Here is a 16,277-nt window from a genome sequence, read left to right as displayed (position 1 = left end):
CGACACCCACTCAGCACAGTCATCATGCCAATGCACTCAATTATTTCACTGCTCTAGTTTCTAACATGAGCGTTTCTAGACTGTAGTATCAACAGTATCTCATGCATTCATAACTCGGAGAGTTTTATTTGCGTGGCTGATTCCTTGTTTGTAACTGTGATGCCTAATGTTAGTCTTCACTGTTGGTTTTCAACATGAATAGGTGTCTGTGCCACAAGTAAAGGAGTGTATCTGAGAGGGACGCCAGCGTTGTTCGAAGTTGTTTACTTTCTAAAGATCCGTATCGACCTTTGACCTTCAGGACAGACTTGCTGATAGGGTGTCGAAAGTAGAACTTAGGAGATCTGACCGTCTCCTAATGCCAAACACATCTTTCCTGCAGGTTGAGAACATATAAAGCAAACTAACTTTCTCACTCTGTTTCTGGACAACAACCACCTCTTCTTGCAACGGAAGGTGGTCGACTAAAACACTCGTACGTCGTCACTCATGGCGGTGTTTCCGTCAAATTTCAAGCATCGCAGACGCGTCAATCTCTGCTTTGACATCGCCCATTGAGCACAATAGATCTTCATCGTCTGCTTTGACACGAGTGTTCAAAATAGCAGCAGATCAAAGAGTTCTGGCTGAATGTTGTGAATGCGTGAGGACACGACACAGACCGCTTCGGACAGCGAGGTTACGACATGAAGGTTGATCCGGACAAGACGGATTTAAGAAGAAAGCAAGTGCTTTAAGGCTTTAAACAAGACAGTGTGTTGTGGAGTGTAGTGAGGGCTGTAAACGAAATGTTTCAATTTCTGTTTTCCTCTCAGTGTGGCAGCAACCGATATCAAAAGACTTCTGTGTGGTCAAGGAGCAGTTGAATTGATTTTTGTGGCAATTTATTTCTAAGATTGACATCATTGGCAGTTTTTCAGATCGAACAAAAACTGTAAATGGTCGGTCGTGGTAGCTTAGCATGAGTGAAGATGGGAATTTGCTTTCAAATCTTTTCAGTAGAAATTCAAAAAAGTTGTGCTTTGGATGTGTTTGCGAGTTACAAAATAATGTTGTGTAAGGCTGAATGAGTCGATTGATTGATTAGTCGATAGACAGAAAATCGTTTTTTTAATTCATTCATTGTTTGATAAGTGAGTATTTCTTTACACAAATAAATATCAAACATACTCTGGTTTCAGCTTCTGTTTGTTCCCATTTCTGCTTTTCTGTTTGACATCATTGTAAACTGAAAACCTGTTTATAATTACATATTTTCTACTTTGTATGTGTCCGTATTTTACATATGTTCTTGTCTCTCTGTAAAGCACAATTCTTTTATAAAGTGTTACGGTTTACTTACTTTTAAATGGTGTAGACTGTTTCTGTCTACACCACCAACAGCTGCCCTGCTTCTCTCTGTCTCTCTCTCTCGCTCTCTCCGTCTCTCTCTCTCTCTCTCTCTCTCTCTCTCTCTGTCTCTTTCTTTCTCTCATCGGCCTGTGAGTGACAGCACATGTGCTGGGGTACATGGGAGGGCTGCTGGTGAAATTCTAACCCTTACCCCACGACTGTGATACATACCCCAGCTATGGACAGGGAGGAGCCGTGAGAGACAAACACCGGCAGAGGAAAAGAGGGAGAGAGAGAGAGACTGCAAGAGGATAGAGAGAAGGAAAGCGTGGGGAAGGTTTCAGGGTTGGAGAGTTTGGCCTTTTTTTGCCCAGTAGAGCCACTCAGGAGCCCAGTTCTTAGTGGAGGAGCATCAGATCTTTCAGTCACCAGAGGTCTGTTCATACTGAGCTTCTGAGTGCAGTACTGAGGATGGCTGTACGGATGTTGATATTGTGTGTGCTGGGAACTCTGCTTTGTCAGGTAAGAAAAATCTCTTCATAGCTGCTGTTAACTAAAAGGAACAAAATATGTACTTTTTGTGTTTGTATTCTGTGTTTTGCGGACAATATTATCTTCAGTTGTTGATTTAGTTTAACTCTTGACTCTAGAAAATAACTTGGAGCACAAGTGTCTGAGTAATAGAGTCTCCACTTTCTGATTGCTATGAAAAGGGCCACAACAGGTGATGAACCGATTGGCTAGGCTGCTGTAAAGGTATTCCACTTGCACTTGAGCTCTAGTGTGTACTACAAGCCCCCCCCAAGACTTCCTGCCCTTCAGAGTGTCATCTTGGTTGGAGCATAACCTATAGCTGCCCCACTCTTCAAATATACAGTTTATGTTTTTACCTGAGTGATGTTTTCAACAAAACAGCAATCGAGGCACTAAACTGGCTCTGCAATCAGCTGATCTAAACATTTCATCCTGGTTGGAAAGAGGGTGATGAAGTGTTTTGAGGAGGACGAGACCCCAGATGTGTACACAAGGCTCAGGGCATCATTAGTGGCCCCTGTCAACAGACGCCATTATGAGATCCAAAATGGATGACAATGTAAACTGACATATTACCAACAGCACTTCCAACCACCATCAGTCTTTCTCTCTGTTTGGAGAAGTAATGGAGCCCAGGTTGGGAGGGTGAGTGAGTGAGTTGGCTCTGGTGATTCGTGAGCGAAGTCTTGCTACGATGTGCTCTATAATTCATTGTAAATGTTGCAGATGCTTTGTAGCTGCGGAAATGAATAATTCAGATCTTCTCAATCTGGGAAGTGTCTGGCCTTGTCGATTGTTAAAAGTTACAGCGACTTTTCAGTATCTGTGTGGTTGAAAGCCTTCATGGTGAATGTATTCTGCTTTTCTGGTTCATGTTCATATTCTCTGACTAATTTATGGTGGAAAAAAATCAATCAAAATCTGTGTTGTATCTTTTCTACATGGTCACAGTGAGGTCTAAGCCCCTAATGACATTACACAAAAGATGTTTCGGTCAAATCTTCAGGACCTCATGAATAATTTTACTCATGACCTATCATACAAACATGAATAAATAACACTGTGTGTGACTTGAAAGAGCTGTAAACCCTGAAGTATGACCTTAAGGTCCAGCAGTCCACAGGCTGAATGCAGATATTGGAGAACTGCTTAAGCTCTGTGTGCTGAGGCAGATATGGGGTTAAACTGCATCTTCAAATGCCAAAGATGTTACAAGCCCAAGACAAAAACCACAGACAAAAACTGACTCTTTGTCCTTTGTATTACATACGATCAATCTGCCCCACTTATCTTTTGAGTTTGAAATAGTGGAGGCTTGAAAGGTGGCTCTGAGAAGTTTCTACCTGACTCTTTCACATGGAACAGCAGAGTTAGTGGACCCGTATGGTATCCCAACATCAGAGCAAAAACACAAGCATCAAAACATCTAAATCCATTCCAACCAGTCCTCACTTTACCAATAAAATGCTAAGTACACTTTCTTCAGGTGAGCCATTGGAATCCATTAAAACTGCAGTGAATCCAAACCTCCACTAATAAACAAGCTATAAACATTTCAAAGCTATACCTTTCAAGACTGTTGAGCAACGTGTGCCCTTATGTTCAAAATAGATAGCAAAAGTGCGCTCTTGTATGCCCCTATTGTGGATAAAACATGATAAAGTGCACTAATTGGCACCCCTAAATGGAGAAAACAGTATAGGCTGCCCTACATGCCATAAAACTGTCTCCACGCTGGTGCCCCACTGCATGCAGCTGGTGCCCTTTTTCATTTAGTTTTCTGCCACTGGTTGGTGGAGTATTCCTCTGATGGTTGAATCGTCATCATTAATAGTGGCCTTTTACAGACTCTTGAGTCGCTTTTTTTCTCCATGTTGAAAGAGGACAAATTGCTACCTGCTAAACAAAAGTTGCACAAACCAGATTAATTGTGCTTTTACCTGCTGTATCACTGCACGGAATGCACACATCTTCTTTGTAGGTTGCACGTGGCCAAAATGTGTTACTTTGTTTTTTCAATTAATTTAACGATCAACAGCTGTCAATCCAATCCAAAGGCTTCGATCAGTGTAACCTGATAGCTTTCAGTTGTTCTCTTTTAATTTTCAGTGAGCTGGTGTTGTTTTGAACCGGCCTGCTGGGTGTATGTTGTGTTGAGGAGTGAGCAGCAGCCACAGCTGTTCCCAGATGCATACGTGATGCCATTTGTCCCGCTCTGTAATCCCCCTCGTGGAAAGAGGAGTGGGACGTTTCTGAACCATGAAATCGAGTACAAATCAAGAGTCTGTAGCAGCGGCCAGCTGCCTCTGAGGTCTCACTCGTCGGAAACAATCAGTCAGAGGATTTAGAGTCCGAATCACAGGTCCTGCTGGGTGTGGATACCTGTCGGCTGTTTTACACTGACTACAGTTACAGAGGGAGCAAAGGGTAGAGAGGCAACTTCCAGATCATTAAAGATAGTCAGAACGGTGAAGTCCTTTCCTTTTTTTTATGGACTGAGACACGGAAGACCAAGTGATGACAGTTGTTGTTTAAGAGGTCATGCACAAGAATAAGCAGCAATGTTTTGATGGGTTTGTCACATTATGTATCCCCCATGAATAAGTTAATGAACTCATGTAAAGGTGTTTAAAAGGCAGTCACCACAAAAAGACAGTCAACGCATGTTTTTAAATGGGTAAAGATATTACTTTTCAATGTATACGTGTTTCTATTTACCCCTTAAACTCCCTTTTTCATTGAAGTTTTTCTCTAAGTTTCTTTATTTTATTTTTTTAATGTAACATACTGTATGTTCCTACATTTTCTTATGGTACCTACATTGAGGGAAATATTTAAACCCAAGACTTCATAATTTGCACATTTAGCATTTCTACAAATTAATTCCGTACCTGTGGAAACTTCGGGATCTCTCAAACTTAAAGTACTGTGGGTTTCAGTATTGTTTCTCCCAACAGCATGATATACTGGGTGAGTGGAGGAAAGAGACAGTTCATCACTTTATTGGTAGTAAATGACTGCCTCTTCACATCAATGTGATTTTCCCCCATGCTCTATTTAATAAATACATTATATAATTATCTTTAATTTAATCCAGATAGTTGCCAGATGACGTTTTTTTTCAGTAACTCCATGTTTAATGAGTCCTTCTTTTAGTCTTAGTTAATATTATAACCTTGCTCAGCATTACTAGAGCTCAGACGTCTGCTCTGAGGGGGACTCATACTTGTAGTGGCACCATAAATAGACTGTCTATACCCATGCCAGGCTGTCATGACTTAGCAGGGATTAGGGGTGTGGGACCAGGACTGTTGGTGACTGACTGGTTGAATGTCCAGTAACAGAAGTGACCAGAGGGACACCTGTGCGACCTCTAACCCCGTTGCCCGAAGGGACCACCAGGAATGTTGCAGGCATTCCTTTTCGGCTGCACAAGAGTTCTTGAGCTATTTCAACGACTGTTCCACTCAAACATGTCTGGTGAGGAGACACTCCGGCCAACAGAGATTTGGTACAGAGACAAAAAGTGATATATACTCTTCTACACATGTAGCTATGGTGGATTTTCTCAGAGGGGTTGCTTTTAAATAAATGTTACTAGATGGCAGAAGAAAATGTGACGGCAAGCCTGACAAACTGGTATAATTTGTTACATTTCAGGCCTATACATAAATAAAAAGGGCAGATTGAAAATCTAAGCACACTTACTGTGATACAGATTGAAACGTAGTGCACCTCTCTTGATTTAAATAAACCAGAATACTATTGTGTAATGTGACAGTAGACTTTTGTTCTGCAAAGCCGTCATCAGAGAGGTAGAATCGAACTTTCTCGTGCTCCGTAAACACTCAAACAGAGTGCTTTACGGTTCTTCTGAGAGGGCAATGTCGTCCCCCAAACAAGCTGTCCATACTTCTGTGAGGGCGCGAGGTGAAAGGCCAAGCTGTAAAAGTATCTGGGAAAAGCTTCTAAAACAGTTCATCTGTGTGTGGTGTCATTGCTCAGCCTGTCAGAAAAGGCACTCACCGGGCTAATTGGCAACATGACACTTTGGTGTTATTGCGTCCTGGTCTGGTAACAACATTAGAACAGTGGTAGATACTTGGTGGAGCCAGAATCCAACACACAGAGTCTTTTTTTAGCTCAGATTGAAGGGTCAGAACAAGAGACTGATGTGCGTGAAAAAGAAGTGTGCAAATTCATAAAATGTTCTTTCTTATCTGGTCTGTTCATGTTTTATCATTTGGAAAAGCTCTAACATGGCATTGTGGTTTCCTTCAGCCTTACTGCAACCGTGAAGGTGGTCACGTTAGTCCATCAAACTTAAAAACATGCAGCAGAACTTTAACTGCTTTATTTACCAAACGTTTTGTGTATTTCTTGCATTCATCAGGATGGTGTCTGAGCTTGTTTCCAGTTTCCTGAAGCTCTATGTGGTCCATTGATCAGTTGTGTGATGCATAGATCCACGACCATCATCATATTAAGGTTTTGACAGAATACTAATGATATTCACTCCTTGTGAACACAGAAATTCACAAGAGAAATTCAAATCATGAATACAAAAAAAAAACATTACAACCGATTTTGAAAATGGTCGAATCTACCGTACTATCGGTCAGTCCATCCGTCGGTCCACTACTTTGGTCTAAAATATCTATATTAAATTTGGTACAAATATCCATAAATCTTACCGACTTTAATGATTCCCTGACTTTTCCACTAGTTCCACCAATAGGTTGACATTTATGTTTCTTACTGTAGTGACGTGTTTTGTCAACAATCTGATAGATTGCCATGTTGTTTCAGACGCTCATGATCCACAGATTATGTCTCCTAATGACTTTGGTGATCCTCTGACTTTTCCTGCAGCGGCACCCTGAGGTTAACGTTTGGAGTTTTGAGTGAAATGTCTCGACTAAGTATGGGATGGACTGTTATGAAATGTAGTACACACATTCACAAACTCCTCAGGATGAACTGTAATAACTTTGATGGTCCCTTATCCTCTCGGCCATCACCAGGTCAAACATTCTTGAGTCCAATACTTTGGTTTATGACCAAATTTCTGCAAAACTAATGATTTCCCATCATCCTCAACTTTAGTCTTGCTTAGAGCTTATTAGTAAATGTTAGCATGCTAACACACTGACCTAAGATTTATCAGAAGTTAGTACAGCCCAAAGGCGCCACTACCATGACTGTGATCTCTTGTTAAATACAAAGTAGTTCTGACCATATTTCATTTTTACACGGTATATAAGTCTCTTGTATCCCTTCATGTTAATGGATTTCCCTAATGTTGAAGTCAATCTGCGGCTAACCTTAACACATTCTTCAATGTCCTATTTGGAGCCTACAGCACGGTGCGAGGGAGAAGAGTTGTGCGATGTGTTTTTAAATCTGATGAACTTGCATTGAAGCTCACACTGGTCTGCCGTCTGCACCTCGCTGAGTGTGCGTTCTCAAAGTGAGAAGCAGGTGCTCATGTAGGCCAAAGTGGCCGCAAATCAGGCAAACTTACAAAGTGCTATACTTGGAAATACAACTGGGATGCAGCTGTTATTGGTGTTGAGGTTAAGTGACGATGCAGAATGAACACAATGCCATGAGAGCTCATATATGCAGATGTCTTAAGTACGGTAGATGGCTACAAGGATGAATTTGTGCGGGTGACACGCACTGCTGGAATGTGAGTGTAAACACCACTGTGAGGGTGGAGATGACGACGGCTACAAAAAGTTAAATTGGTAGGGGTCGAGACTATAGAACAGTCCAAGATTAGCCTGCCCTCCAGCCTCACTTGGCCAGCAGATGCTAGCCATGGTTGCCATTCCTCCCTGCACTGTCCAGCAGCATGCCGAAGGATCAGTATATCACATCACCGCCCCCAGAGACAAGACAGGGATCACAGGCCATTCACAAAATACTCACATATTTATCCTCTATCCATTATTTGGCTTATGTATGACTAAAACAGGTCATCCATCAAGATTTAGTGATATTAGAATTTTCTACAGGCTAAGCTTTTTGGCAAGTTAGTACATCTACATTCATCTCTGCTTCTATGGAGTATGCCTTTGAGCTGTTAAACATATGGGAAGTCGTGCTGAATCCGGTGAATTCCCACAGAGAAAGAGGAAGCAACTAACGGAAATGTATACGCGCGAGTGGGTGGGTGGGTGGGTGGGTGTGTGTTTTGTTGATGCACATGCATGTACTATATCAGCCTGTGTGTGCGTGTGAGAAAGCATGTATATGAGTGTGTCTGTTCCTACAACGGAGCAGATCCGTAAGGTGATCCCAAACTCCCAGTCAGGTGCAGAGCTGAGCATAAAGGGGAATTTGTGAGTGTGAGTGGGAATGCGAGTGGGAAAGCACAGGATCTAAATCCATAGTCGACAGCTGTTGTGTGTGTGTGTGTGTGTGTGTGTGTGTGGGGGGGGGGGGTGTGTGAACATGGTCAAGACAGCAATGCGGTGAATGAGGGCTTGTGAAATGAGTGTGGGTGTTTGTGTTTCCTCGTCCTGAGATGAATTTGCACACGGATCAAAGGAAGCTGACACAGACGTGTATTAGTGAGAGAAACCTGAAGCTGTGGCCCTGCACCCTTATGCCCGGCACAATCCCATTAATTCCACATTACAGACAGCCTCAGCGCTACAGCTAGCACACAGCCATTCCAGCAGACCACTGGGAATGTTATAGCGCTGAGGGAGACTCTTGACGTGGTTTTAAACAGCTGCAAACATCGATAATGACCTAATTTGTCATCCATGAAGGAGAATAACTGGAACCAAAACATATACTTCATGTCTGACTGCTCCTGTGACTTTCTTCTGAGAGTTTCACGCTGTTCTTGTTTCCTTCAGGTGTGGAGCTCTGCAGAACCTCGTCACAAAGAGGAAGAGTTCCTTTACCCATGGAGGAATCAAGGAAAGGGAGTGGTCAGGGTGAAGAGGGACTGGATCATCCCTCCAATCAGAGTGCTGGAGAATAGCAAGCAGGTTCCTGAAGACCTTGTCCAGGTAAAAAGTGTTGAAGTATAGCTTTTCACAGCAGAATTTCATCACTGGATAACTGCTTTGTCATTTTCTGGTATAAATGGTTCTTAACATATAGGTTCACAATTTGTTAAGTCTGTCTAAATTGCTTGCTTCGCTTCCTCCGGGTTACACTGGCCAGTAAAAGATCCCCTCCACATTTACCTTTAAGTGATGGGGAACAAAATCCACAGTCCTCTTTTTACGCAAAAATGTATTCAGACGTTTATCTTACGCTAATACAGATATTTCTCCCAATACAATGAAGAGTTTTGTTTGCAGCATGCCAATAAACATCCTGTTCAATTAATCCTTACAATAAATATATATAATGCAAGTTATAATAATACATAGACTATGATGAAAATGAAGAACAAAACCTCATCATGCAAATGCAATGAGCTGGCTGACTGACCGTATAGCGCTTATACACTACTGGAGCCAGTTAAACACAGCGCTGTACAGCCATGCAGTGCTGATCGTAATTCTTCATCACAGATGATCACATACGGCAGAGACCAGTGTTCAAAGGGCTTGTGAAATGTAATGTTGTGTTTATGCTGTCACAGGCGACCAGTTAATGTATAAATCATACCGTACAAGGAGAAATATACAGCCTCTTTTTACATGGTGATTAAAATGCAGCGAAAACCATATGTGAAATGCATGAAATATAGACTGGTGAGTTTAAACACGCTTGTCTCAAGGTCCCTAACTGTCAGCACACTCACATCTGGTGTTACGACATACGGTTTAAAAATCCTCCCCCCCCACCGTCCCATGAGGTTGTGATGATCACCAACTTTATCTCCTCTCTCTTGTCTAGATCAAATCGGACAAAATCTTTACAGGTGAGGTGATCTACAAGTTAGAGGGGCCGGGGGTGGACCAGCAGCCCAAGAATCTGTTTGAGATCGATGATGTAACCGGAGTAATCAGGTGCAAGCGGCCGCTGGACAGAGAAAGATACAACAGCTTCACGGTGAGAGAGCATTGGTGGGAGTAACATTATTAAATCACCCAGACACTTAAAATGTGTTTTAGAGCGCAATCAAGCACAAGTACTTAACACAAGCCACAGTGCGATCAATAAGACCTTACGCAACGTGTTTCGAAGCTTAGGTCCATGTTTTTGCCTCAAAGCATATATCAATGTCTCACACTAGTATAAACAGGCAAAGGTCAGTTTCCTAGGGTCTTTTATGGGCATCTTGGGAGAGACTTCAGAGGCTTTCAGACCAGATGACTGTGATGCAACCTGTTATGTTGAACCAAACCTCTTGGACATGTCTTTATGCTATTTCCAGCACATGTTGAGTACAGGCACCACAGATACCCGCAGTCACCGGGAGAGTTGGATGTTTTCCTAAATGGAACGCATGAGATTTGCGGTAGTTAATAGTAAGAAACAACAATCTCAAAAAAAAAACAACATTTTTTTACGAGCATTGACTTTTGTTTGTCTGTTGTATATGTGTGTGTGTGTGTGTTTGTGTGTAGCTGAAAGCCTTTGCGCTGTCCCCCAGTGGACAGAGACTAGAGAATCCTACCACCATAGAGATAGTGGTGCTGGATCAGAACGACAACAGACCCGCCTTCACCCAGGGCCAGTTTGGTGGCTCTGTCTCTGAGTTCTCAGTCCCAGGTACATCCATTTATAACAAACTGCATTACAAACGTGTCTTCTTGAGCCATGATGTTCCAAAAAGTCATTCAATTCTTTATCATTTTCTTCCTGAAGTAGCTTCAGAAGTTTACAAAGTAGCTTTGACTAACACTTTCCCCCCATACTTTCTGTTCCTTCAGGAGTTGGTTAAGCTCAGACCACAGCTAAAACAGAGAGTGGAAGTTAGACTTACATGTGTAAATATGCAACTGTTTGCCAAATCAACTTAGATTAAATATGTCAGTGTTGTGTTCACAGCTTGTTTTCTGGTTTATTAAGCGACATACTGAAATCCTACATGATATTTATCAGTGGCTGCACAGTTATCCGGTTCTTGAATGCAGATTATGGTATCACTTACAACAACAGCAGATCACGACTAACACAAAAGGATTTGCATGTGAACCAAGTTAGTAAATTGCCGTCACCTAGATGCACATCCATTCCATTCTAAGAAGAGCAGGGTTTACTTTTTACATGTTTTGTAAAGTTTCAAATCCTTTCAGTGAAGTCCTGCAGCCTTAGCACATAAGTCACCTATGAATCATCGAGCTGACCGAAGCTTTCAATTATTTCTGTCAGGCACCTCGGTGATGTCGGTGTCAGCCACTGATGCAGATGACCCAATGACAGAAAACGCTTATCTGAGCTACTCTATCATCGGCCAGGAGAGCATTCCGCCCAACGCTGTCACCAAGACTATGTTTGGTATCAACAACGAGACAGGAGCCATCTACACCAGAGACGTGGGCCTGGACCGAGAGGTAAAACTCAGCTTAACATTCAGACTTTATCTGCAGATCATTATAGTATGGTTCATTTCACTGATATGTGCCGTGCTCCGTCCTAGGTGGTGAAAAGTTTCCGATTAAAACTGCTGGTTGCTGACATGGGGGGCATGGGACTAACAAGTGAAGGTGTGGCAGTCATACACATTTCTGATATCAACAACCACGCCCCGCAGTTCAGCCCTGCCGCGGTGAGTCTCAGCCAACAACATGTGTGAGGGATATTTTCAGTTGTTATTTAAATCACTTTAGTGTTCAGTTGGATGTTGAATCTTTTGATCTGTGTTTTGTGTGTGGACCGTGTAGTACAGTATGTCAGCAGTGGAGAACAGGAAGGACTATGAGATTGGCCGGGTGAATGTGACAGACAGAGACGATCGTGGAGCGGGTAACTGGGAGGCCAGGTACTCCATTTCCAACGACCCTGAAGGCAACTTTGCCGTTAGTACGGATCCTGGCAGCAACGAGGGCGTTCTGACAGTGGTGAAGGTACAGTCTGCTGTTAACTGGAAGAGTTTGAGGGAGGGGTTGTGATCATTTTAGAGTGTTCATCACACATTTTTACCATGCATCCAAAGTCCCACTGACAAACGATTGGATAAGAAAACAAATGATTTCTATCAGCTTTGTTCCTCACCCTGACCTCATGATTCCCTATATTTTCTTTAATCTGGTTTGTCATTTTTCCATATTTTTCACTGCAGACATGCAAAAAGAGTCTGACACACTAAGGGTATGGCTCGGGGAAGTGGTTGCGGTAATGCTATATTTTACGGGTCCATTATTTCCTAATCATTTTAGGTTTTCTGGAACGTACTATGCAAAGTTGTGATGCATATCTTAGTCAAAGTGCCGTCTTTTTCTACCCATAGAGTATCTATATGGAAAACCTACTGACTGATCTGTTCTCAGGCACAACAATAATATGAATTTTCCGAATGGGTGGTTTGCCCTTGGTCAAAAAGTGCTTGGAGGCCCTCAGCTATACTGTAACTGAACAACACTCTATTGGTTGAGTTTTAAACTACAAGTTACTCAAACAAAATTGCTTATTTGACTTTTCCTATGTGTTCGTAAATTATTTATTATCCAACCACATGCAACGTTTTCCTTCCACAAACAGCCTTCTCTGCTCTGTTTTTGTCATGCAGCCTCTGGATTATGAAGCACAGGATGAGCACGTCCTGATTCTGACGGTGGAAAATGTCAATCGCCTGAGCAACAAGGCTCCCAACCTCCCAGTAAGCAGCGCTACGGTGGTGGTGACTGTCGTGAACGAGAATGAAGCTCCACTTTTCAGGGAGGACCCCATACAGATTGTGGTCCCTGAGTCTGTGGCTCCTGGGACGTTACTGAAAAGCAATATCGCCTTTGACCCTGATAATTCTGACCTGAGGTACGATGCAGAGTATTTTTGTGCTTTTATGAATTTGATTAGAGTGATTGGACAGTTTATATGTCTGTAGCTGTAACTCTGCTCTCGGTGGCAGGTATGAGATTAGCAGAGATCCCGAGAGGTGGCTGGAGATCAACAGAGACACGGGAGACATTACTGCCAAGAGAACCTTTAACATGCGATCTCCAAACGTTCGACACAATATCTACAATGCTGTTATCAAGGTTACAGGTCAGTTTGTATATGCTTACAGGTTTTGCACCTCTTCATAAAAACAAAAATGACTTGTTTGCACTTTTCAGAAAGATAAACAGTCAAAGACAAGTGTTGTGACAAGGCTAAATCATTTGTTGTTGTAGATGTTGTAACTGAATGCGGCACTGCTGTCTATTTGCGTTCTCCTGTGTAGATGCTGGCGGTGTGTCGACCACTGCCACAGTGGCCGTCACACTGAAGGAGACCAACGACTTCCCCCCTCAGCTCTTCCCTCTGAGCGGCACCGTATGTCGGGGTGCAGGCGGCAGGCGTTCTGGTCTGGTCCTGACGGCTGTGGATGAAGACCTCCCTCCGCACGCTGCACCCTTCACCTTTGAGATGCCCGATGACATATCGATCAACTGGACTGTTAATCAAGTCAACGGTAAGGAAAGAGCATTGCGGGGTGAGGATGGAGTGAGAGGGGTTTGCGTGAATCTCCTAACCTCACACTACTACTCTCTCCCTCTTCAGATACTCATGCGGTGCTTCTGCCCCTCGAAGAGCTGCAGGCAGGAGAGTATGCGGTCACGGTGTTTGTGTCCGACTACGGCATCCCAGTTCTGAGCGCTTATGCTCAGGTCAACGTCACCGTGTGTGTCTGTGACTCCTTTGGAGATTGTAAGTCTGAGGCGGGGGCTGTGTTCGGCTCCAGTATGGGAATCAGCTTCATCGCTCTCATCATCATCATGGCCAGCATTGCACTTCTACTGTGTAAGTGCCGTCTTGAGTCGTCCGGTCTTAAAATACTTTTTTATTTTTTCGCAAAACAAGAATAAAGCAAACAGGACCTCAGATATTTTCAGTTGAAATAAATGACTCGTGAAGATGTGCGTTTTTGGCGTTCATTTTACAAATAATCACAAACTGTTTTAATGCCATCTGCAGTTTGATAGACAGAACCCATAGTGAGGCTTCATGTAAATATGTTACACAACCCATTTTGGAACTTGAATACCTTGTCTAGATCATATCATGCACTAAAAAATAGAGCTGTGACGATAAGTCGATATCTCTTTCTATCTCTCACTATCAGCTTTTTAAAGCTGTTTTCAACCTGTCACACAAGACAATGTTTTGTTGTTTTCAGTTGGGGTTCTTTATTGATTGTGACTTTGGACTTTGGATTGACATTTTTCACTTTTTTTCTGAGATTTTATTGACTAAATGATAAATCGGCAGATAAATTGATAACGGAAAAAATCGTTAGCTGAAGCCCTATAATCGTAGACACAATGATTAACAGCACTTCATGGTTTCCCTCTGTTGGATCGCAGTGCTGCTCCTCTTGGCTGTGGCGGTGACCACCTGCGGGAGACGCCACCATATCAAGAAAGGAGCAGGTCTGCTAGTCGGGGAATCGGAAGACGACATTCGTGACAATGTCTTCAACTATGATGAGCAAGGCGGGGGTGAAGAGGACGAGGTAAGGCTGCACAGGCCATGAGTCAAGAGGTCTGGACGATCCTGTGGTCCAGTTTATGCACCTTATCACTGTATCCTGAAAGTACATGCAGAATCTGTAGCTTCTTCCTCTAACCTTGCAGAACGCTTTTAACATCGACCTGCTGTGGAATCCCCATGATGCACCTTCCACCCCGGGGTCCTACTACCCAGGGTGTGGTGTCCCTCGAGGCAAGCAGCCCCTCAGGAGGGATGCCCCGCATAACCTGCCCTCACCCATCTACCCACGGAGGCCTCCAGCGGATCCCACTGATATCGAGGACTACATCAATGATGTGAGACGCTTCTACCGTGACTAAACATACTCCAAAATCTCAGACTATTATGTAGTTATCTTAAAGGGTATACCCATCCCTAAAATCAAAGTACAAATCATGAATTTACGATCAAAATCACTTACAGTAATCAACAGGCCTGATAGACAGACACACTCTCGCGAGATCTGGCAACTAACGTCCGCAAACGTTCCATCTAACTCATTTTTGTAATGCTAAATATGGTTGTTAGATGTGTAAATATACCATGTTTGCAAAATATAATACCGTGGTCGTGCCATGACCACGCCCACTTAGGAGACAGGAAGTGTATACCATTTCAGATTATTGGCGGAGCTTTTAATGCGTCATCTTAGTCATGGAGCATCTTTGGGGGTGGGTTCAACTTTGTAGAACTTTGGCTAAGTTGCAGCTCAGCTAATAGCAAAGAAGTGTGTGTGGTTTTTTATTTTACATCGATAGGTCAAACTCTTTTGCCATATATGTGCATATACTTAGAGGCGACATCACTGATGTTACACATCAAAATCAGTTTTCAGATCTTGGGGAGCGCGATATATTAAGTTGTAATACACATTTTTTACTCTAGAGGGGGCTGTGTGATCACATCAACATAAAAAGCTTGTCATTTTTCTTCCTTCAGGGCCTGGAGGCTGCAGACAATGACCCGAATGTGCCTCCATACGACACAGCCCTGATCTATGACTATGAGGGAGGGGGCTCACTGGCAGGCAGCCTCAGCTCCATTGCTTCAGGCAGCTCTGATGGAGACCAGGACTACGACTACCTCAACGACTGGGGACCACGCTTTCAGAAACTGGCCAATATGTATGACCCACGTTAAGGTGGACAGCACCCCGCAGAAAGAAGACATGTGTGCCTCACCACCAGTTAGGGACACAGATCAGGCCTCGGGTGGTGTTTTTTCCTGCACACATTTGAAAAGATTTTAGTCCCGGACGAGATTTGAAGTGTGATAAATAAATGTTATATTGAGGATCATTTGGACACAACTGGCAAAATGGCTCGTTGCAAAGTTTTGTGGTATAAATCGTGAGTTGATGTGATCCGCCACGAGGAAAGAAGCTGTGCGTGCTACAAGGCACACAGAATGTGTGTTGAAATGATTGTCCATCTCTGGTTATGTTTATCCTCACACTTGCTCAGTAATAATGACGCACATAACAAGCCTGAGATCTAAAAAAAAATCTTTATGTATTTCTTTTTATATAAGTGATTATTTTATAAGGTAAATTTACTTTGATGTTCATTTTGTTTGTTTTTCTTATCCTCCATTCCAGCATCTGTTTAGAAAAAATATATTTCTCAACAAAACAAATTGTACAACACGATATTCTGTAATCAAATTGATTGGAGGCGTAGACTTTGAATGATGATGTTTTTTTGTTTAGAGTTTACCGGTGTCTACAGAATAAATGTAAATCTTTTATTTAGTGTGTGTATTGTTGTGACCTTCTTCACAGGCTGCACCAGGTTTACACATAATTCATTCCTACATATATA

General features: G+C 42.7%; 1 protein-coding gene across 2 annotated transcripts; it reads left to right on the top strand.

The window, feature by feature from the left end:
* The first annotated feature begins 1,599 nt into the window (after positions 1-1,599).
* On the top strand, positions 1,600-16,039 carry cdh15 (cadherin 15, type 1, M-cadherin (myotubule)). Of its 2 annotated transcripts, XM_031846469.1 has the most exons (14): positions 1,600-1,854; positions 8,739-8,894; positions 9,736-9,891; positions 10,410-10,554; positions 11,158-11,339; positions 11,426-11,554; positions 11,670-11,852; positions 12,515-12,759; positions 12,854-12,990; positions 13,169-13,399; positions 13,489-13,728; positions 14,292-14,440; positions 14,562-14,753; positions 15,397-16,039. In XM_031846469.1, exons 1-14 carry the CDS (start codon positions 1,804-1,806, stop codon positions 15,595-15,597), a joined length of 2,397 nt encoding a protein of 798 aa, XP_031702329.1. In that variant the 5' UTR covers positions 1,600-1,803; the 3' UTR covers positions 15,598-16,039. The 2 variants fall into 2 exon arrangements, with proteins under 2 accessions (XP_031702329.1, XP_031702330.1); XM_031846470.1 differs by lacking the exon at positions 1,600-1,854 and having other exon boundaries at positions 8,382-8,894.
* Positions 16,040-16,277: the final 238 nt, after the last annotated feature.

The sequence above is a fragment of the Anarrhichthys ocellatus genome, unplaced genomic scaffold, assembly GCF_004355925.1.
Source record: "Anarrhichthys ocellatus isolate YVR2014 unplaced genomic scaffold, GSC_Weel_1.0 scaffold6, whole genome shotgun sequence".
Taxonomy (NCBI): domain Eukaryota; kingdom Metazoa; phylum Chordata; class Actinopteri; order Perciformes; family Anarhichadidae; genus Anarrhichthys; species Anarrhichthys ocellatus.
Note: the sequence above shows the minus strand (reverse complement) of the source record. Positions and strands in the feature narration are given on the sequence as shown.